The 23,811-nt window shown below is 43.7% G+C and overlaps 1 protein-coding gene across 7 annotated transcripts in view; it reads right to left on the bottom strand.

Annotated features, from left to right (window-relative positions):
• Positions 1-331: 331 nt before the first annotated feature.
• The window catches only part of tbc1d1 (TBC1 (tre-2/USP6, BUB2, cdc16) domain family, member 1), a 393,938-nt gene continuing 370,458 nt past the window's right edge, over positions 332-23,811 (bottom strand). For all 7 annotated transcript variants that reach the window (XM_072496556.1, XM_072496559.1, XM_072496560.1 and 4 more), the window contains 5 exons: positions 19,360-19,604; positions 14,251-14,410; positions 13,729-13,898; positions 5,464-5,640; positions 332-4,189 (listed from right to left, as the gene is read on the bottom strand). In XM_072496556.1, the coding sequence (XP_072352657.1) occupies positions 4,034-4,189; positions 5,464-5,640; positions 13,729-13,898; positions 14,251-14,410; positions 19,360-19,604 (908 nt within the window). In that variant the 3' untranslated portion in view covers positions 332-4,033. The remainder of the gene's footprint in view (positions 4,190-5,463; positions 5,641-13,728; positions 13,899-14,250; positions 14,411-19,359; positions 19,605-23,811) is intronic.

Below are 23,811 nucleotides of genomic sequence, written 5' to 3'. Positions count from 1 at the left end.
GGCCTTATCTACTCTGCATCTGCTGGTCACTTGGAAGTTAAGTCAAGGTCGTTCAAGTGTGTTAATTATAGTCCAATGTGCATGAACGTGTGATTAATTAAGTAAACAATCTTGTGTATGTCAAATAAACTATCGTTTTACTAAACAAACTTGTTTGATTATTTGTCCACCGGACAGACACCTTTCCACCAGCTAGCTAATGAGGGACTTGCCCCAGCTTCCCATAAAAAGTCTTCTGGGATTAACAGCAGTGGTTCCCAGTGAATAGATCACAGTGCATATGCTATTTTCAGGATCCAAGACTTACAAAATGAAACAAAAACACAAAATGAACCGTGATTCAATTCAGTTTATTGATTACATTTTCAAACTTGAAAACAGGAACGGTGTTTCATTACAGTTCTGCACATTCACAGTTCCTTTTCCCGCCTTCCCTATCCATAGAATTTTGCACAGGGACATGATTGCCATGAATCACAGATGTAATGTAATAAAAATTACCACTAAAAAAATCAGTAGCAATATTCCACTTTTAAATGCTGTAGCCCAAACAGACATATTATAAAAAAGGAGCACGTGTTGGCAAACTTGAAATGGCAGTGTAAACATGCTGTAATTGTTAAGCTCTGTTGCTAGATCGGTACCAGTGTAGAAACGAAGGACAATGCTCAACTCTGAGCTACACTTTAATTTAAATGTGGCACTGCAGTGGGAGAGAGGCATGTGCCAGCCATTTTTGAATTTCACAGTTGCATCATTTGACTTGTTATCAACTGATCTAAATCAGCCCCAAATCAATTTTATTCAGAGACCAGCGGGCACCCTTATGTTACATTTTAAATCATTCACTACTCTTTGATTTAACTGCTGATAGTCACTAAACAGCAAGCCCTCGACTAATTTATGACATATAGCTAGGGATAAAGAAACCGGACCAAGTCTCAACATGAACTATTGTGATCCATCAACAAGGAAACCCACTGAATGAATATTGAAAAAACACAATTTTTGTGGCAATCTGTTTCATAGATTTCATAGAATTCCTACAGTGCAGAAGGAGGCCATTCAGCCCACTGAGTCTGCACTGACCTTCTGTAAGGGCACCCCACCTAGGGTCAGGTCCCCACCCACTCCTCATAACCCAGAAAACCCACGTAACCTTTTGGACACTAAGGTGCAATTGATGATAGCCAATCCACCTAACCTGCACATCTTTGGACTGTGGGAGGAAACCGGAGCACCCGGAGGAAACCCATGTAGACACGGGGAGAACGTGCAGACTCCACACAGTCACCAGTGGTCGGAATTGAACCGGGATCCCTGGCGCTAACCACTGTGCCACCGTGCCGCCCTACTGTTTAATATGCACCATTTCCTGGAAGCATACTTCTTGGCACACTCATAATTTAATATTACAATTGAGGACTCAGAATTATATGAAGAAGGCACATTAAAATGTAAATCACAATTAATTACGCTGGTATCTAAATACATCACAATCACAAAATTGGAATGCTGTCCAGCACTTATATTGTCCCTTGATTTTAGGGAGCTGGTTCAGTTAATGATCATAATTTTTTAATAATCTCTGGACTGTTTTCCAATTCTGATGCTATATATCCCTTCAGATACATTCTTAGTTGAAAAATAAAACATTGAAGCTGGATTCTGTACATGACAAATTGCATAACTGATTGGCTATATTGCAACACTATTCTTCTTTTACCTCGGAAGAGTTCAAAAGAAAGTGTTAAGATGATCAACAGACAACAAAATGTGACTATACCTTTCTATCTTTAATTTTGGAGTTCTCTAGTGAAGGACAGAAAAAATATTACAAGCAGGAAAGACATCAATCCATTTCAATATATTTAAGCTGGCACAATTTTGTTCAATGTGACTATCCTCACCACAGGCTTCTTATCCAAATATTTGGTTATATGGCTCCAAGAATACAAGTAATTTGGCCTAAATCTGTTGAAACGATAGTTTTAAATTAATCCATTCCATCAGCCGATTAATACAGTGTTATTTAATTGGATTCCCAACTCTTTCCTCAGCTAGAGTGTACTTTCATTCTCTTCGCATTTAATGGTTGTCCAAGGTGCACATCATACACTTAATCAAAAGTCAATCACTGTTAAACTGCATCGATGTACTTATGCACTTCACTGTTTCCTGAACTTCATGCTAAATGGCAAATTAATTAACAAAAATATTGTCAACCTTTGGTGTTTTGTTCTGGATACAAGAACGTCACAAAATGTAAATGCTAATGCAAGTTGTTGTGAGCAAGGCATAAAGTACAAGCTCTAGTTTCCATGCAACTATGGTTAACATTTCCCCCACTTAGCCACTTTCTACTCACATAATGGTGACATACGGACACTGGCAAAGCACAGATAATAAGCTATTTTCTATAATACAGCGCATTGTCAACTGTGGTGCACAAGTATCATAAAAATGCCACTTAATTTGAATTGCAATTTTTAGTTGCCCATATTCTTATTGTTGCATCAACATTTGTAACTTCCTTTGGAGGTGCTTCATAGTTCATTCTGAAGCAGGTATTAATATTGTTCACAGAATGAGTTTAATATTAACTTAATTTGATTAGAATACAAAAATCTGCTAATAATGCCCATTTGAAGTGTCTCACTTTTACAAATTCCCTTGATCTTCCTGACCTCTTTACTGGTAAGAAATGTGTAATTCAACGATTCACCATGAATACTATTTTACCTAGAACTGCATAGAGATGTGTAATTGCTCTTTGGAGTGGTGTTCAGGAGTGTGCGGGAAGAGCACAAATGGCAACCTTTTTTTTCATTTGAATGATTCATGTCTTTTATTCCTTCAATACTTTTCTATCCAGCCATACCATGTGGATTTGGAAATGATGCAACTGAGATGGCAAACCAAAGCATTGTGATCCTAACAATTTATTTTGGCTAGAACCATTAAAATAATTAAAAAACAAATGGTGTAATTTTTTTGCCTGTGTGATGCACAGATTTCAAGTAAAGCCAGCAGTTGCAGCATGATGGGAGATTTGATTGTCATTGCACACATGAACAGCGACATTAACACCCCAGACCCATGGGGGTGGCAGAGCAGTAAAATAGAGAAAATCAACAATTTGCAGTGATTATTAAATAATAATACTGGAGTAGAACTGCTGGGTACACTGCTATACAAGTTGTTTAATGGCCCAGAAACAAGTTCACGGAGGACTCTAATAGCATCAATTCAAATACCTTGTCTCTCCCTCTTTTATTTTTTTTGCAATGCAATAATACCAAAATAAAATTCTCTCTGCTTGCTTCTCAGTTTTCTTCTGTCACCTGCTCTGCAATGTGATAGTTCAACATTAATTGAGCCACAGTAGGTTAGGCCAATGCACTTTGTTATTTGTTCAAATAGTTATCTGTCTAGTTTAATTACATCTAATATAAACCAAAGTACAGAAATGTTTTTACGGAAGGTAAAAATGAAATGCTGCGTGCCTATAAAAACATTGCTTGCAGTAAGTGAATCACAGAAACAAAACCACATTGTCTAATTAATAGTAAAAGGAACATTAGAGCAGGTTTGTTAAAACATATCACCTGAAATGTTGAAATGGAGTGACCACCCCCTAGTTCAAAAGATTTAGACATTATCGAGACACTGCAAGTATATGGTTCCCCCTAAACTGTGGCTGTATACAAGATATTATGGAGAAAACTTCAAACACTGTATCCAAAACTCATGGTTAAGAATTGGTCTATATAAACCATTAGATATAAATAAATTCACACAATTCTTGGCAAAAGGTATTTTCTGTTGATCTGCCTTGAAAATAATGCAGTAATTCATATTATAACTACATTGCTGGACACTGTTGTGCCTTTGACTAGACCCAATAAGGATATTTTGCTTGACGCGATGGAACCAGAGAATGCCACTGGTTTAACTATTTTTTTTCTCATGTAAAGTGCATCAAATTTCACAATCGCTTTCTTGTGCTTCAGAAAGTGTTGTTATCAGCATGTTAAGTATTGGGAACCTGCTTTTGAAATTCTTTGACTGTGACCAGAAGTGCAGCTCTTTCCAGCTCCAGCGTACAAATGGTTTGCTTTAACTTCCCTTCATTGGACAGCAAGCTTTTAACTGTGGCTTCCAGGCTCTCAATTTTTGTATGAGCGACCTTTAAAAAGAAAAGGAAGGTTTACATTTATATAGTAATTTTCACAACATTCAAAAGCATTTTTTAAGCAAAGACGACTTTTTGAATGAGAGCAACTAGTGTAATGGTGGGAAATGTGACAACTGAAAAGGTGGGGGATATTTGTGACCGTGTTTGAGGAGCTGTTCGTCGCGGGGGGGTGGGGGGTTGAAGAAGGGGAAAGATTTGTACACACTGTATAGTTGATTGCTGGGAAGTATGTTTCCCGGGGTATGTATGTGTTGTAACCTGTTTTGATACATGTTTGTAATAAAATACATTTAAAAAAAAGGAAATGTGACAACTGATTTGCGGGCTTCAAACCACAAATGACAAGCTAAATGACCAGATAAGGTGGTGGTCAGGGAACCAGGGAAACTCCTCTTTGAAATGGTGTCACGGATATCACACAGGCACAGGAGAGGGAAGACAGGGCCTCACTACTTTGAAATTTCACCAATATATAAGCGTGTGCTCAGGTTTCTGGCATGGGACTTGAATATAGGAAGTAGGCTATCCACCTCCTTAAGTTTGTTACATCACGCAATCAACACATGGCTGGTCAGTAACTGAACTTTATTTACTTTTTTTAAAAAAATTAATTCACGGGGCGTTGGCTCTGACTTTTTGAGTGCTTTGCTAGGCCACTTCCGAGGGCAGTTAAGTGTCAACCACACTGCTGTGGCTTTGGAGTCACATGTAGGCCAGGCTGGGTAAAGATGGCTGATTTCCTCCCCCAAAGGACATTAATGAACCACATGTGTTTTTACAACAACCCATTGGCTTTGTGGTTCCCATTACCGATTCTGGCTTTTTATTCCAGATTTATTGAATGAACTGAATTGAAATTCCTCATTTGCCACGGTGGGATTTGATAATGTTTCTGGATCATTAGTCCAGGTTTTTGGATTACTAGTCGAGCTACCATTCCCTGGCCATGTATCCATGGCTTTTGATTTCCAGGATCAGTCAGAATTGCTTGAGAAGGGAGGCAAATAAATCCTCCACAGTCAGCCATTAGTATGTAAACAGCAGAAACCAGATGTAATCTCTCTAGCTTTCCCTGCAGAGAACGGAGAATGTATATTTTTTTTTAAATGACACAGCTGGAACTGGAAATTTAACATGTGCAGGAAAGCAGGTAATAAATTTGTTCCTTCCTATCGCAGCTCCAAAGTGCGATTTCAGTATTTTGCACCACTGGACTGCAACATTAACAATATTAGAACAATTTGTTCAAAATCCTTGCTTCGTACCTCAAGTTCTTCTAATAGGTCACTATTTTGCTTGCGTAAGCTGTTATTGCTTTTTTCTAATTTTTCTAATCGCTCGTTTTCACTCATGGCCGGAGAAGAATCTATGAGTTCATCTTGAAGAACGTGGTACTCAACCTCATAGGCCTGCAGTTGTTTGGAGAGGTCCATCTCAAACACCTAGACACATCATCCACGGTTAATTCTTAATGCAGCAGCAAAAATTCCTTTACAAGTGTTATTTTATTGATCTACTCGCTTAGCAAAATTATTTAATTTTGTTTTTACCTTTCACTTCCTCCTTGCACAAACATACAACTGGAATATTCAGTCACCATTCCAATTAATAATCAAAGTGACTCTTACACAACACGGTTTGGATATTTTAAGCACTGGTAATACATTCTTTATATGCAAAAACTTTCAACTGAGCTGGAGAAACTGAAGCCTCCCATTTAATAGCCTTATTCAAATAATTAAAAGTGAAAATCCCCCAAATAAGTAACTTAAATACCACAGTAAAATTAGTTTCCTTCCGATCTAATGTTCCAAAGGTTATGAATTGATACAGAGGAAGACAACAGATCACCTGATTATGGAAACTTATACTGGAAAAGTCATCCCTTAATTTCCCCTATTCCCAGCACATTTACAAAAAAAATGTTGGCTCAAAATGTCTGATTAGCTGTTTCCATGCTTAAAGGTAGATTTGCAACAAGAGACACATAATGGATTCTCTTTTCCTGCTGGCAGTTTCCGTGGGTTTCCTGCCGGCTTGGGGTGGCTTCAATGGGAAACCTCATTGACAAGCGGTGGGAAGAGACAATCCTGCTACCAATGAATGGCGCGATGCCGAGAAACAGGAGGCCAGGGACCAGAGGATACCACCCAACTCTTAAACCAGATCTATTGCCTCAGTCTTTGCAGGTGGGCAAAGGTCATGTTTTCATCCCTGTTTGTTAGTCTGTTTCTAAACAAAATATCTCAAAAGCTGATGGCCAGACTTTGGCGAAATTTGGTACTAGATAGGGAATGGCCCAAGGAAGAGCTGATTTGTTTTTGGGGAAGATACGGATCCAATTCCTTGAATGTTTTAAAGGATCCATTAACATTGGAGATAGGGCAAGTTGGCTTTATTTTAAGAATGCTGTGGGCTGTTTTATTTAGAATGTTATATTTTGTCTTGATTCCTGTGGTGAAATATTTATCACAGCTGTCAAAATGTGAACAGAGTTTTCAGAGCAGGTCGTTAAATGGGGATTGGCCTTAAGCTTGCTCAGTGAAATGGAAGCTCCAAATAAAAAGCTTTCTTATTTCAGATTTGCATCAACCAGGCAGAGAAGAGCCTTAGGAAAGAGTTGGGGAATTGTAATAAATGAATGAACAACATGGTGGAGTTAAGTGCCCTTATCACTTGTTATTATCCATTTATGTTTTTTTATAAATTTAGAGTACCCAATTCATTCTTTCCAAATAAGGAGCAATTTAGTGTGTTCAAGCCACCTACCCTGCACATCTTTGGGTTGTGGGGGCGAAACCCACGCAAACACGGGGAGAATGTGCAAATCCCACACGAACAGTGATCTAGAGCCGGGATTGAACCTGGGACCTCGCCAGGACTAACCCACTGCGCCACCGTGCTGCGTTATTATCCATTTATAAAATGTGTTAGGCATTCAAATCCAATATCAGAGCAAGACAGAAAGATGGGATGCCAAATGTGGTGTGTTTATTTTCTGCTTGCTGTAGAACTAGTCTCCTAATTCTAAAAATTATCTTGTGTTCACATATAAGATCCTGAGGGGATTTGACAGGGTGGATATGGAAAGGATGTTTCCTCTTGTGGGAGAATCTAGAACTAGGGGTCACTGCTTAAAAATATGGGGTTGCTCATTTCAGCGAAAGAGGGGGGAAAAATTTTCTCGGAGGGTCGTGAATCTTTGGAACGCTCTTCCTCAAAAGGGGGTGGAAGCAGAACCGTTGAATATTTTTTAAGGCAGAGCCAAATAGATTCTTGACGAACAAGAGGGTGAAAGACTATCGGAGGTAGGCAGGAATGTGGGGTTGAGGTTAAAATCAGATCAATCATGATCTTAATGAATGGTGGGGCATGCTCAAGGGGCTGAGTGGCCTACTACACCTAAATTGTCTGTTTATATGACCTCTGCGTTAAAGAGCTTGAAAAAAGTCAGAATTTGTCCATCCTGTCCTTCTCCCTTGAAGACATTGGGCTGGATTTTATGGGGTGCCTTATTCACCCACCTCTTTCCCATCGCAACCCAACCCAGACTGAAAGGTCAGTCATCAGACTAACCAACCGAAACCTGACTGCTCTGCAGCGACATAATGCTGGGAGCCACCTTGAAACACCTGTGCACCAGCCTGAGAGATGCCACATATGTCGTCTGCGGAGATTTAGAAGCAGCCGGTGGCAGCAACGCAGAGCACTAGTCACTTTGTGAGCTAGTGAGCTAGGGTCGTCACCAAATCCACACATTTGGAGGTTTTGCTGCAAGCTTTGGCAAGTTTCTGTGACCACTTCCTGGAACAGCCTCAGATGTCTCTGGCATTGACTCCTGGACATCTGGAGATAGTTTGTCCATGTTCTGAATAAATGCTACCACGCCAGTGACCTTCTTTCTCCATACCTTCCTGGGATGGCTTCTTCCTGACAATTCTCCCCCTCTGGTGCTGCTTGTTACTGGCCTTTTGGAGTATTCATGACATGACATTACAAGTAGGAGCCCATCATGGATCAGAGTCCATCCCACCACTGCCATGCCACCAACTTAATCTTTCAGACTGAACCCACTGTCGGAATTTCAGCTCCCGCATAATTAACTCAACCCAGCCGCCATGTTTCCCGCTGCTGGAACATAGAACATAGAAAATACAGCACAGAACAGGCCCTTCGGCCCACGATGTTGTGCCGAACCTTTGTCCTAGATTAATCATAGATTATCATTGAATTTACAGTGCAGAAGGAGGCCATTCGGCCCTTTGAGTCTGCACCGGCTCTTGGAAAGAGCACCCTACCCAAACTCAACACGTCCACCCAACACCAAGGGCAATTTGGACATTAAGGGCAATTTATCATTGGCCAATTCACCTAACCCGCACATCTTTGGACTGTGGGAGGAAACCGGAGCACCCGGAGGAAACCCACGCAGACACGGGTAGGACGTGCAGACTCCGCACAGACAGTGACCCAAGCCGGAATCGAGCCTGGGACCCTGGAGCTGTGAAGCAATTGTGCTATCCACAATGCTACCGTGCTGCCCTCAAGAACAAATAAATCTACACTATATCATTTTACCGTAATCCATGTACCTATCCAATAGCTGCTTGAAGGTCCCTAATGTTTCCGACTCAACTACTTCCACAGGCAGTGCATTCCATGCCCCCACTACTCTCTGGGTAAAGAACCTACCTCTGATATCCCTCCTATATCTTCCACCTTTCACCTTAAATTTATGCCTCCTTGTAATGGTTTGTTCCACCCGGGGAAAAAGTCTCTGACTGTCTACTCTATCTATTCCCCTGATCATCTTATAAACCTCTATCAAGTCGCCCCTCATCCTTCTCCGTTCTAATGAGAAAAGGCCTAGCACCCTCAACCTTTCCTCGTAAGACCTACTCTCCATTCCAGGCAACATCCTGGTAAATCTTCTTTGCACCTTTTCCAAAGCTCCCACATCCTTCCTAAAATGAGGCGACCAGAACTGTACACAGTACTCCAAATGTGGCCTCACCAAAGTTTTGTACAGCTGCATCATCACCTCACGGCTCTTAAATTCAATCCCTCTGTTAATGAACGCGAGCACACCATAGGCCTTCTTCACAACTCTATCCACTTGAGTGGCAACTTTCAAAGATGTATGAACATAGACCCCAAGATCTCTCTGCTCCTCCACATTGCCAAGAACTCTACCGTTAACCCTGTATTCCGCATTCATATTTGTCCTTCCAAAATGGACAACCTCACACTTTTCAGGGTTAAACTCCATCTCCCACTTCTCAGCCCAGCTCTGCATCCTATCTATGTCTCTTTGCAGCCGACAACAGCCCTCCTTACTATCCACAACTCCACCAATCTTCGTATTGTCTGCAAATTTACTGACCCACCCTTCAACTCCCTCATCCAAGTCATTAATGAAAATCACAAACAGCAGAGGACCCAGAACTGATCCCTGCGGTACGCCACTGGTAACTGGGATCCAGGCTGAATATTTGCCATCCACCACCACTCTCTGACTTCTATCGGTTAGCCAGTTCGTTATCCAACTGGCCAAATTTCCCACTATCCCATGCCTCCTTACTTTCTGCATAAGCCTACCATGGGGAACTTTATCAAATGCCTTACTAAAATCCATGTACACTACATCCACTGCTTTACCTTCATCCACATGCTTGGTCACCTCCTCAAAGAATTCAATAAGACTTGTAAGGCAAGACCTACCCCTCACAAATCCATGCTGACTATCCCTAATCAAGCAGTGTCTTTCCAGATGCTCAGAAATCCTATCCTTCAGTACCCTTTCCATTACTTTGCCTACCACCGAAGTAAGACTAACTGGCCTATAATTCCCAGGGTTATCCCTAGTTCCTTTTTTGAACAGGGGCACGACATTCGCCACTCTCCAATCCCCTGGTACCACCCCTGTTGACAGTGAGGACGAAAAGATCATTGCCAACGGCTCTGCAATTTTATCTCTTGCTTCCCATAGAATCCTTGGATATATCCCGTCAGGCCCGGGGGACTTGTCTATCCTCAAGTTTTTCAAAATGCCCAACACATCTTCCTTCCTAACAAGTATTTCCTCGAGCTTACCAATCTGTTTCACACTGTCCTCTCCAACAATATCGCCCCTCTCATTTGTAAATACAGAAGAAAAGTACTCGTTCAAGACCTCTCCTATCTCTTCAGACTCAATACACAATCTCCCGCTACTGTTCTTGATCCGACCTACCCTCGCTCTAGTCATTCTCATATTTCTCACATATGTGTAAATATGTGGAAACATCATTAAATTCAGTCCTTCATGGGCTGTTAATTTCAGAATATTTCAATCTGCTTGGCTAAAGGAGGGACACAGCGCTATTGCCAACTCACACTTGCAACAACTTCCAGAGAAAAATATCCTGGCAGTACACAGGCAAGGGAAAGTGGGTGCCTGTCACTGACCCGTTGGAGGATTATTTGGGTCATGAGAGCTCATTCTCCAACACTGAATTTTCTATATAGAATTTTGAAAATTAATTCTTTACTCCTGAGCCCTCAAAGTTAGCATTAATACACAATGTACCTCACCACCATGCATCTCGTGACAACATGTAGAACTGAGAAACCCGAGCTGCAGGTTTCACATAGTCCAGAACGCAGCACGTTCTCATCAAACCACGATCAGAAAGACTACGTAAAATTATACAACATAATAGATTGCAGGAGGATTGGCGTTGTGGGTGGGGAGAAAGAGAAATTAGTAAATATAGAGCCTCAACATAGCTACAATGGCAAATTCTAAACAAGCACTTGTGTGCTTTTATAAACAAAATTTGGGAAGAATGTTGTTGGGAAGAACATGTAAAGAAAGGACATGCAGCTTTTAATCAGCTTGCCTCCAACATCTAGCAGTGTTTTGCAGAAGAACTGATCTGACGGTTGCCACCATACTGAATGCCACACCTCAAATGTTCAAAAGCAAAAGCAGACCATTCAAAAACTGCTGATCTGACAATCAATTACTTGTGGTACATCTATTTTTTCCTGCTCCTCCTTAAATGTGTTTGTTGTGTTTATTTTCACCAGATGTTCAACTCAGTATATCTAGCAAACTAGGAAATAGTTGTTGCTATAGAATCATTGGGTGCGTTCCAATGATCATGCTGCGCCTGAAAAGCAGCTTGCCGCGCAGTGTGGCCTCTGAAAACCGGGAGACCCCACTCCCGGGGTCTATCCCGGCTCGATATCCAACCCGATCTCGCGAGATATTGCAATGTAAATCCTGCCCAATGTGGGTGGATTCACTTTTTGGCAAAACTGCATGTTAGAGCGAGACAGCTAGCCTCACTCTAATGTACAAATTCCCGAGGTACCTGAAGCTTTGGGATTCATCCCCTTTGCCTTGGCGACCTCAGGCGAGCATCGTTCAGCACTGGTTCCCATAAACAGGGACCAGACGGAACAGCATTCGTGGGGGTCTCCCAGGGGATCGGAGGCCACAGCTGCATGTCCTTTGGGCATGGGGTACCCTGGAACTGTAGGTGCCACCTGGGCACCATGGCTGTGACAACGCAGGTGCCAACCCGGTACTGCCAGCTGGCAGGTTGGCACTGCCAAGGTGTCAAGCTGGTACTTTTGCTCATGCATTCGGGCCGGACGTGCTCTGCATGGGTGCTTTATTTGGGGGGGGGGGGGGGGTAGTCGCTTTGGGGGCCTCGGAGCTCCGCAGTGCACAAAACGGGGCTATGTGCAGCCTCCGCTGTGAGCACCGGGAAACACGCGGCTAAACATGCTCACTATGGGACTTTGTTCCCAATTAGTTGAATCAAGCCCATAGAATTCCTCCAGAGCAGAAGGAGGCCATTCAACCCATCGAGTCTGCACCGCCGCGCTCTCTACCTAGGCCCACACTCCCAAACTGTCCCCATAACCCCACCTGATCTTTTTTGGACACTGAGGGGCAATTTTATCATGGCCAGTCCACCTAACCTGCACATCTTTGGACTGTGGGAGGAAACCAGAGCACCCGGAGGAAACCCACGCAGACACGGGGGGGGGGGGAGGGGGGGGGGGGGGGGGGAACGTACAAACTGCACATAGTCACCCAAGCTGGAATATGGCTGAATTCTTGTAAATAAATATCTTCTTTTGTTTACTTGTCAAACTCCCCTCGGCTTTATTAAACCAGGGACAACTGAAAGTTCCTTCTTGGATCAAACTGCAGCATGTTCCTGCTGATATTTCCTTTCCATTGGCTCATACCATACAAACCTGGGAGATATTAAGGCAACTGCCCAGTGTAGTGCTGTGGGAATGCTGCACTGTCAGAGGTGCTGTCTTTCAGACGAGTCATTTAAAATGACTCTCGGGCGGATGTAAAAAATCCACTGGCACTATTTCAAAGAAGAGCAGGGGAGTTACCCCCGTGTCTTGACCAACATTTATGCCTACATCAAGAATCACAAAAGCAGATTCTCTGATCATTATCAAAATGACATTTGTGGCAATTTGTTATGCGCAACTTGGCTGCTATGTTTCCTACATTATAATAGTGACTACACTTCCAAACTACATCGTTAGTTGCAAAACGTTTCTCAAAATGTGGTCGTGGAAGGTGCTATATAAATGCAAGTTTTTGTTTCCTTTTCAGAGCGAAGGAGCAGGTGGCTCTTGAGGCCTCCTGCAGCTTCTTGCTGATCCCAGTCTTGCCTCGTTCTCCAGCAGTAGCTGTGATCCAATCTTCATTCTTGGGGTCCGAGATTCAGTAATCTCGACAGCAGATGGAAGCAGAGATGCCCCTGACCCTATCCCTCGGAGTCAGATTGCTGAGACCAAAGAGAGTCCGAGAAAGAGAAATTATTTTGTGTGGGAACTATATTCTTGTTGCATTCTCTACTCATGCCAAGAGTATGTGATTAGCCTGACACAGTGGGGCAGGATTTTCTCCGGGAGCTTCGAGACCCCAGCATCAAGCTCAAATGAGGGTCAAAAGCCTGCACTGTGGGGAATCCGGATAACTGGCAGCGATTTTCCCCAAATTGGCCACTTAGTGGCCAGAAGGAGTGCACACCGTCCTTTGGCCCATGAAGCTGGAGTGGAAATAGGAGGCCAAAACGTGGTCAGTCAAACAGCTTCTCGTCTCCTTTCCGCCCCATCTCCAATATTTGTAGAAATATCAAGCAGGAGTGTTCAACGAAAATGGAAGAATTTTTGTTCGGTGATTTTTTCCCCCCCCATGGTAGTTAACAGCAATATCCCAGGGATTTATCTTTAATTCCTCGAGATTCAGCGACAACCCCTGAAACATTGCAACCCGATGCTAACACAAGCTAGACTCAACCTTTCTAACCCACTAGGAGACATGCTGAGAGATTACAACCTACACAGAATTGAACTTCAAGTCACTCGAATTGAGGAAGTGTCTGCTGTTGACTGCTAGGGGATCCCAGAGCTAACTCCTTCTCTTAGCTGTACAGTACACAAACTCTCTGGAGTAAGGTGGAGTGTGAGAGAATCTAGAATAAAATGCACAAAACAGTTAATACCTGGTTAATTGTTTTTTCCATCTGTACTAGCCCAAGGTTAGGCAGAGTACACTTTATAAAGTCAATGATTGATTCCAGACTCTCATGTTGTAGAATTAGTGGCTTGTGGCTTCCCAGCAGACTGAGGGCTACCTTAAAGATGACCTCTGATCCTTGAAGGAAGATCATATCTACAAGGTAAACATGAAAATGTTCTCAGTAAAGCAATTAGAATACAAATTGTCCTATTATTCGATGATGTTCTACTTAAGGCTTCCTACTTGAAACAATTAGAAAGAGAAAAATTAAAGAAATAAAAAGGGTGCTGCAAAAATAAAGATGACGAACAACAGTCTACATTATATCACTTGGCTCAGACCATTGCTGAAGAGAAATAGCTTCAATCCAGCATCATGGCACCATTTTGGCATAATTTAATTAGGGATGATTTATTTTCTTATGTAAACCACTGAATTCTGGAAACAGCCATGTGTTTTAACTTTTAATACACAGTAAGTTGCAAAATAAAATAACAACATTTACCAAAGACTCTGGCCACAAAACCCAAAGGAAACTGAGAGGCAAATACGGTGAGAAACCAGGGTGCAGCATAAAGGCTGGGGCTAATTTCATTCTCTTCAAAGTGGCAGTAGAGATCTCGGTGATAGTCATGGAGGAGTCGTGAAAGCTGGTACATCTGTATCTGTAAATCCCAAATGAGGACATTTTAATGAATGATAATACACACTAAATTAACTCTCAGGGAGGTTCTCTAACTCTGTGAAAGGTACACTGAAGGTAAAGGCCCTGAAAATGCACTAAATTTCCATCAGTCTCCTGGTCGAGGTCCGAGGGAAACTCTCTCGGCCTGCTCAGTGGTTTCCCAGGAGAGTCCACTGGCCTCTCCCTGGAGATTCGGTGAAAGGCTGCATGACCCACAGAATTTCAGAGCCACATTCTGTTCGATGTTCGATACCAAGAACAAACCGTGATATAGACCTGAACTGCCCTTTCCCATTATTTAATCAAGGATGCCATGAATAATATAAAAGTGTCACCAGCTCCTCCCCCACACACAGTCAATACACTGATAATATGTAACATGGTTTCCATGCAAAAGGTTCATGAACGTGATAGTGCCTGTTGCAATATGCCTTTAAGAAATGGCAGCTGGCCATCACCAGAACGGAAGTATCATGCGACCCAGTTTTTATTTCACTTTTAAGCAGAGCGCATACCCACAGTTCTGCTGCTGATATCATCAAGCTTTCTACCTATGCATAAGACCATAAGACATAGGAGCAGAATTAGGCCAATCGGCCCATCGAGTCTGCTCTGCCATTCAATAACGGCTGATATTTTCTCATCCCCATTCTCCTGCCTTCTCCCCATAACCCCTGAGCCTATGTACCCCTGTCTTAAAGACACTCAGTGATTTGACCTCCATAGTCTTCTGCGGCAAAGAGTTCCACAGATTCACCACCCTCTGGCTGAAGAAATTCCTCCTCATCTCGGTTTTAAAGGATCGTCCCTTTAGTCTGAGATGGTGTCCTCTGGATCCTTTCCAAGGCCAGCACATCCTTCCTTAGATATGGTGCCCAGAACTGCTCACAATACTCCAAATGGGGTCTGACCAGAACCTTATACAGCCTCAGAAGTACATCCCTGCTCTTGTATTCTAGCCCTCTTGACATGAATGCTAACATTGCATTTGCCTTCTTAACTGCCGACAGAACCTGCACATTAACCTTAAGAGAATTGTGAACAAGGACTCCCAAGTCCCTTTGTGCTTCTGATTTCCTAAGCATCTCCCATTTAGAAAATAGTCCATGTCTAAATTCCCCCTTCCAAAGTGCATAACCTCACTTGTTCACATTGTATTTCATCTGCCACTTCATTGCGCACTCTCCTAGCCTGTCCAAGTCCGTCTGCAGTCTCCCTGCTTCCTCAATGCTACCTGTCCCTCTACAGATCTTTGTATCATCTGCAAACTTAGCAACAGTGCCTTCAGTTCCTTCTTCCAGATCATTAATGTATATTGTGAAAAGTATAAATGTTTTCATGTGCCTATTTTAAATAAATGAACGCAGAACTTGTTTACATGACATGATCCCTTACGAGAGATTGTTTTTTGGATCAGTAGAACAACACAGCACGGTGGTCAGCAGTGGTCAAACAGCCTGGCATCATGAGATTACTTACAGATGACACAATGAACAGTCTGAGATCATCCTGCGTGGCATGAGATGACCCTCGATGTTTTGTTCAGACGCAGCAAGTTTGCAGCATTGGAGAATGTTGAGAATGCAGTGGCTGACTGTAGAAAAGCTTTCAGAATCACAGATATACACGGTGCAGAAGAGACCCTTTGGCCCACCGACACATGAAAAACACCTGACCTGCCTCGCCCTATTTGCTAGCACTTGGCCCATAGCCTTGAATGTTATGACATGCCAAGTGTTCATCCAGGTACTTTTTGAAGGATGTGAGGCAACCTGCCTCTATCACCCTGCCAAGCAGTGCATTCCAGACCATCAACACCCTCTGGGTAAAAATCTTTTCCATCAATTTCTGGTGGCGGTATGAAGGTGGAAATCTCACTTTTGAGTAGCTCCTGCTTGAGGCTCTGGTTTGTGGAGGTTAATGCCAGGTTCCAAGAGCAGTTTTTGCATAATCTGGTGCAGGAAGTCCGAAGGAAGTTGGGGAATGTCGAAAACCCAGTAAAAGGCCACTGGGAAGAGGGCTAGCGAAAGTTCGCCATCGAGTGAATGGGTCAGCCCGGCAGCAGCAAAGATGGCGGAGGCGGGATCACTGGGTGGGGCTGTGCCTTTCTCTGACCGAGGTGATGGCTGAGGAATTTGAGATGCAGTTCGCTAGAACATGGAGGTGATGTGAAAAGAGATGATGTCTGCGATGAAGGAGCTGGTGGAGGTGGCGATGGCCCCGGTGAAGGCGCCGGTGTTGAAGGCATCGGCCGAGGTACGGGAGCAAGGAGAGAAGTTGAAGGGGCGGAGGAAGCCCTGTCGAAACACAGTGACCAGTTTATCTCGATGGATGAGGATCAACGGAGGGTGGTGGAGGCCAACAAAGGACTCAGAGCCAAGGTGGAGGACCTGGAGAATAGGTCGAGGCGGCAGAATTTGAGAAGAGTGGGCATGCAGGAGGGAGTGGCGAGACTGAGGCTGATATAGCTGAAGGTCGTGTATAGGACGCACCTCACAAAATCAAAGATGAGCTGGCTGTTTGAGGGGGTGGAGAATGCCTGTGAGCGATGTGGGAGGGGCCCCGCAAACCATGTCCACATGGTTTGATCTTGCCCGAAGCTGGAAAGGTATTGGTGGGAAGTATTTAGCACTATCTCAGGGATTATGGATGTTGAGCCCAGTCCCCTAGAAGCCATTTTCGGGGTGTCGGAACATTCCCGAGTTGCAGGGGCAGACGTTTTAGTTTTTATCTCGCTGATCGCTCGTAGGCGGGTCTTGTTGGAGTGGAGGTCAATCTCTCCGCCCTGTGCCTCGACATGGCGGGGGTACCTGCTTGAGTTTTTGACCCTGGAGAAGGTGAAGTTTGAGCTAAGGGGGGGCGAAGGAGAGGTTCTACAATTCTTGAGGTTTGTTTATTATGCACTTTTGGGAATTGGTTGTAATTGAATGTTGGGGGGGTGGGGGGGGGGGGGGGGGGGGGGGAGGAGGGCAGAGGGCAGATACTTGAATCTGAAACAAAGAGAAATGCTGGAAACTCTCAGCAGGTCTGGCTGCATCTGTAAGGAGAGAAAAGAGCCAACGTTTCGAGTCCGGATGACCCTTTGACAAAGGGTCATCCGGACTCGAAACGTTAGGATTGCTTTCTTTTCTATTTCATATTGTTGCGGTTGTTTTGTTTCTGGCCCCTCGTGACTGATCGTTTAACTACAAAGAACAGCTGCTCCCCATCCACCCTGTCCATGCCCCTCATAATCTTGTACACCTCGATCAGGCCGCCCCTCAGTCTTCTCTGTGCCAATGAAAACACCCCAAGCCTATCCAACCTCTCCTCATTATTTAAATGTTCCATCCCAGGCAACATACTGGTGCATCGCCTCTGCACCCACTCCAGTGCAATCACGTCCTTCCTATAATGTGGCGACCAAAACTGCATGCAATACTCCAGCTGTGGCCTCACCAAAGTTCTATATAACTCCAACATGACTTCCCTGCTTTTATATCTATGCCTTGACTGATAAAGGCACGTGTCCCATATGCCTTTTTCACCTATAACCTGCCCTTCTGCCTTCAGAGACCTATGGACAAATACACAAGATCCCTTTGTTCCTCACAACGTCGCAGGGTGATGCCATTCATCGAATACTTCCTTTTCAAATTACTCCTTCCAAAGTGTATCACCTCACATTTTTCAGGATTAAATTCCATCTGCCTCTTATCTGCCCACTTGAACATCCCAAGACACGCAACCTCACTGTTAACCACCTGGCATCCGCAAACCTACTGATCCTACCCCCCACATAGTCATCTGTGTTGTTTATATAAATGACAAAAGATAGGGCACCCAGCACAGATTCCTGTGCTCTGCCACTGGACACTGGCTTCTAGTCACGAAAGCAGTCATCTGCCATAATCCTGTCTCCTCCAATCTTGAATCCACCTCATCAAATTTATCCTGTATCCTATGTGCATTTGTCTTCTTTATAAGTCTCTCATGTGGGACCTTGCCAAATGCTTTGCTGGAATCCATGAAGACACAATGCAGAGATGGTGCTCAAATAAAAGAGCTGGTAAGCAGATGGATCCCTCGTGGTGAGATTGCAGGGCAGTCTTTTAATTCTATAACTGGGACAGCGTGTGGAGAGGACCAGCACTAGTTAGATCATTTGGGAAAGGCGAGCGGCTAAGGTGTGAGCCAGACTGATAGCAAGCATGTTGGTATCCTGATTAAAGACCAATCCTGACTACCCAAAGTCTGTCCACCATCTACAAGGCTCAAGTCATATTCTTCACTTGCCTGGATGAGTGCAGTCCTAACAATACACATGAAGCTCGACACCATTCAGGTCAAAGCAGCTCAATTGATTGGCACCCAATCCACCATCTTTAATATTCACTTCCTCCATCCTTGTGGCACCTTTGACAGAACCTTCCAAACCCGTGACCTCTGCCACCAAAAAGGAGAAGAACAGCAGATGCATGGGAACACCACCACCTGCAAGTTTCCCTTCAAGTCTCACACCAGCCTGACTTAGAAATATAACACTGTCTGTTCACTGTCCCTGGATCAAAGTCCTGGAACTCCCTTCCTAACAACATTGTGAGTGTAGCTACACTACATGAAATGCAGGGGTCCAATAAGGAAACTCACCACTACCTCCTCGAGGGCAATTAGGGATGGGCAATAAATGCTGGCCACATACCATGAAAGAATAAAATATTACATTCCTTACCAAAGTTACAGTTGTCACTCTCTGTAACTGCTGTGCGTTATATTTCCCAATTGTGAGAATTGGATGATCTGACTAAATGCTGGAGCCTAAAACCAATTTATTGAAATTAAAATCAACAGTCATGCAGTCATCCATAAGAGAGCAACTTTCAGTCTCTCAATCGTTAAAATATGAATGCAGACCAGGGTTGAAGAATGATTACAATGTAACAGCCATACCTGGAGAATAATCATGTCTGGTCGATATTGCTTCCTCAAGCCCACATCATACATGAGAAACTTCAGCATATGAAAAGCATCTTCTTCGCTCATATGTAGCAGCAGGATTCCTGCGACAAAGCTAAGACCCTGGCAATAGCCCACCTCCTGATCCAGCAGAGAGTAGGCTTTCAAGAGATTATAGAGAGAGAGTTGGCCAGCACCCAACGGAGTAGTAAAATAGGGGTGCGTTGGAAATGTACGACCTGTAAAACAAGACAGTTTAATATGTAAAAGGTGGACTTTCCAGTAACCTTTCAGTCACTACACGGATTCCTTCTGTCAATAAACAAAATGAATGTAAAATATTTAACATGACAGAGCTGAAATAAATAACCAATGAAATGGATTGAACAGCAATTGCACTGCTGCTCTTTCTGATATTATTTTATGCGATGTGGGTATTGCCAGCATTTGTTGCCCATCCCAAAATGCCCTTGAACGATGGCTTGCTGGGTCCATTTCAGAGGGCAGTTAAAAGCAACCACATTGCTGTGGATCTGGTGTCACATGTAGGCCAGACCAGGTAAGGACAGCAGATTTTCTTCCCTAAAGGATATTTGATGATAGCTTCATGACACTGTTTCTGAGACTGGCTTCCAATTCCAGAGTTGTTATTGGCTGAATGCAAACTGCACCAGCAGCCATGGTGGGATTTGAACGCATGTCCCTCGAGCATTAGCCTGCGCCTTTGGATTACTCCGATGTCTCCCCTAAACTGTATTAAGTGTTACATTAATGGAGTATTTCATAATTTGATTACATTATTTGTGCTAAATGTTTGGCATACACAAATTGAACCACAGCAAACGAGGCAGAATGCACAATTTGGTACAAATTCTCACATCTTTACATTCAAAATCTAGGGTTAAACTTCTCAAAACATTAGGATGGCTTCTTTAACAATTATAGCTCTTTCTATGGTTAACGTCATTAAGAAAGGACCATTTCCCCCCTCAAAACACATTGGCAATTGGTGTTCCCACCACTACCCAACAAAAATCCATTACTGTCCTGCCCAAAATAATACCCTGCACTGCACTGTAGGGCATGCCCCTGTACTGCCCAACCCCAAACAGATCCAATGCAGCTCTGTTCAAAATAGATCCATTACAACCTAGCCCAGACAATACCCATTCCAGCCCCGCCCAGACAATACCCATTCAAGCAGCGTCCAGACAATACCCATTACAGTTCCACCCATATTTTATCCATTACAGCCCCTCCAACACATACCCATTACAGCCCTACCTAGACTATATCCATGACAGCCACATGCAGAAAATATCCATTACAACCCTGCCCAGACAATATCCATTACAGCCTTGCCCAGACAATATCCATTACAGCCCTGCCCAGACAATATCCATTACAGCCCTGCCCAGACAATATCCATTACAGCCCTGCCCAGACAGTACCCATTACAGCCCTGCCCAGACAGTACCCATTACAGCCCTGCCCAGACAGTACCCATTACAGCCCTTCCCAAATAATATCCATCACAATCCCACTCAAACAATATCCATTACAGCCCTGACTAGATATCCATTACAGCCCCACCTAAATAATATCTATTATAGCCCTGCTCAAATAATATCCATTATGCCCAGCCCAAATAATATCTATTACAGCCCTGACCAAGTAATATCCATTACATTCCCTGTCCAAACAATCCCCATTACAGCCCTGCCCAAATAATACCCATTATAGTCCGAACAAAATATTCATTACAGTCCTGCCTAAAAAATACCCATTATTGCCCTGCTTAAATAATACCCATTACAACCTTGTCAAATAAAACCCATTACAGCCCGAACCAAATAATGCCCATAACAGTTCTGCCTAAATAATACGCTTTACAGCCCAGCCAAAATAATGTGCATTACAACCTGACTGAAATAATACCCATGACAGCCCTGCCGAAATCATACCCATTACAGCCCTGACCAAATAATACCCCTTATAGCCCTGCTGATAATAGAATCCATTACAACACTATCCAAACTAAGAGGCCTGACTTTCATCGATTTGTTCAGCACAGGCCTTTTCATTGGTCATGTGTTTTCCTGTTGGATTAACTCACTCTTTCTCTTGAGGTCTATGTTTATGTGTCAGCACTGTACCTCAGTACACGTGACAATAAACAAATCCAATCCAATCAAGGCTGTTCAGCAAATCAGTGTAACCCCCGTATGCTGACACACGGGGCGGGATTCTCCCCTACCCGGCGGGGCGGGGGGTCCCGGCACCAAGGGGTTGCGTGAACCACTCGGACTGGGCTCGCCCCGGAGTGGTTTGCGCCCTGCCGGCTGGAAAGGGGTTGGCGCCATGCCAACCGGCACCGAAGGGCCTCTGCCGGCCGGCACTGGTTGGCGCATGCGCGGGAGCGCCAGTGCGTGCTGGCGTCATCCCTGCGCATGCACAGAGGGCTTCGTGTCCGCACCGGCAATGGCGGGCCGCTACAGCAGCCAGTGCGGAAGAATAGAGTGCCCCCACGGCACAGGCCCGCCCGCGGATCGGTGGGCCCCGATCGCGGACCAGGCCACCGTGGGTGCACCTCCTGTGGCCAGATCCCCCAAGAACCCCGGAGGCCGCCTGCGCTGCCAGGTCCCGCCGGTAAGGACCTACTCCAATTTACGACGGCGGGACTGGCAAAAAAACAGGGGGGACTTCGGCCCATCGCTGGCCAGAGAACTGGGCGGCCCCGGGGACCATTGAGTCTCGCCAGTCCCCGCCATTCTCCAAGGCAGGCGGCACGATTCACGGGGGGCCGGAGAATTCGGAGGACGGCGGGGGCGGGATTCACGCTGACCCCCGGCATTCTCCGACACGGAGGGGGGTCGGAGAATCCCGCTCATGATGTTGAACGTTCCAATCTGTGCAAAAATTTGGAGCTCTATTTATTGGTAATCCATATCTCATTTTAGGCATTTCAGCAGATGTATTGCTGGATTGGTGTTGCATACAGCAGTATCACTAGCCAAATGAAACATTTATATTTTGGCTCCCTTTCTTAACCCACACAGCAAAATATGAATTAAGTGTCGGCAACAGCCCCTTATCCTAATGTTGATGAATTGTGAAGCCAATAATTGTACTAACCTATGATAATAGAATCAGCCTTTAAACAAACAAAGTTCGGAGCCTGTTGGCAACTTAAAAGCATATTGCGTAAAACAAACTGGTTGGTCAGTTCGTTGTTGCTCTCCACCCAAGCTAAAAGCCTCTTAGTTATTTAGCTCATACAGTAAACAAACTTTAATTCTAGATTCACTTCTTTGATGAAGTTGGCAACACAGGGGAATTGGTTCAACAAAGATAATTGTATATCCGAAAGCTTAAACAAGAAAGCTCCTGGCACTCCACATGAGAGACAAAGAGCGAGAAGTAGGAACAAGGAATTTCTTTAAATAATTCCAAAAAAAGGAAGATAACACCAAAGGTAATTAAACACCCTTTGTTTGTTCATTCTCAACATACAAATCATCCATATAGTAGAGGAAAGTAATAGACTTGGTTTTATCATGACCTTCAACAACGAAAAGAAACAAGATTTTCTCACATTCCATCAAGATGTAGTGATTCAGCTATTGCATTACAAGAGGACTGAAGGGTGTGAACAATAAATGTGTACAATCCAAACAATTTACCAAATGTAATTTATAATTATGAGCAAAGAGTGGGTGGTGTTAGATTGGTGAGGGCAAGAGGCCATTGGAATGAAAGAGAAACAAAGGAGAATAAAGAATATGATCCTTATGAACCCAAGTTAATGGAGAAATTCTAAAAACGAGACATCACCCAAGATACAGTAACTGGAAGGTAATTGGGCATAGCTTTTGTTGTAAGACTATTGTACTATATTCACCTTTTCATCACCTGGTTTACATTGGCAGTACCTCAACTTAAAAGAAAGACTCACATTTATATTGGGCTTATCACAACCTCAAGACACCTCAAATCACTTTAAAGTAAATGAAGTACTTTTGAAACGTAATCATTGTTGAAATGTTGGCCTACCTGTGTGACTATGCTCTCTCACAACTGTCTTTACAAGTCTTTTCAATCTGGTCTCTAACCAACCCATGTACTTCGTTCTAAATCATCAACCTTCTGCATGACAGTGATAGGAGCTCCTCATTCTTCGGCAACATCTTTGTTACCTTTGTTACGGTTGACCATTAATTTCCTGTCTCTCCACAACGCTGCACCTTAAATGATATTTTTGAATGCGATGTTAAACCAAGGTTCCGTCAGCTCTCTCAAGTGGAGATCATTTTGAAGAAGATTAGGGAAATTATCTCTGGTTTCCTGACAAATATCTCTCCTCAGTCAACACTATCAAAACAATTAACCTGGTTATTATCACATTGCGGATTGTGAGCTAAATGGTAGCAGATTGGCTGCTGTATT

This window comes from Scyliorhinus torazame, chromosome 3 (assembly GCF_047496885.1).
Source record: "Scyliorhinus torazame isolate Kashiwa2021f chromosome 3, sScyTor2.1, whole genome shotgun sequence".
NCBI classification, from domain to species: domain Eukaryota; kingdom Metazoa; phylum Chordata; class Chondrichthyes; order Carcharhiniformes; family Scyliorhinidae; genus Scyliorhinus; species Scyliorhinus torazame.
Note: the sequence above shows the minus strand (reverse complement) of the source record. Positions and strands in the feature narration are given on the sequence as shown.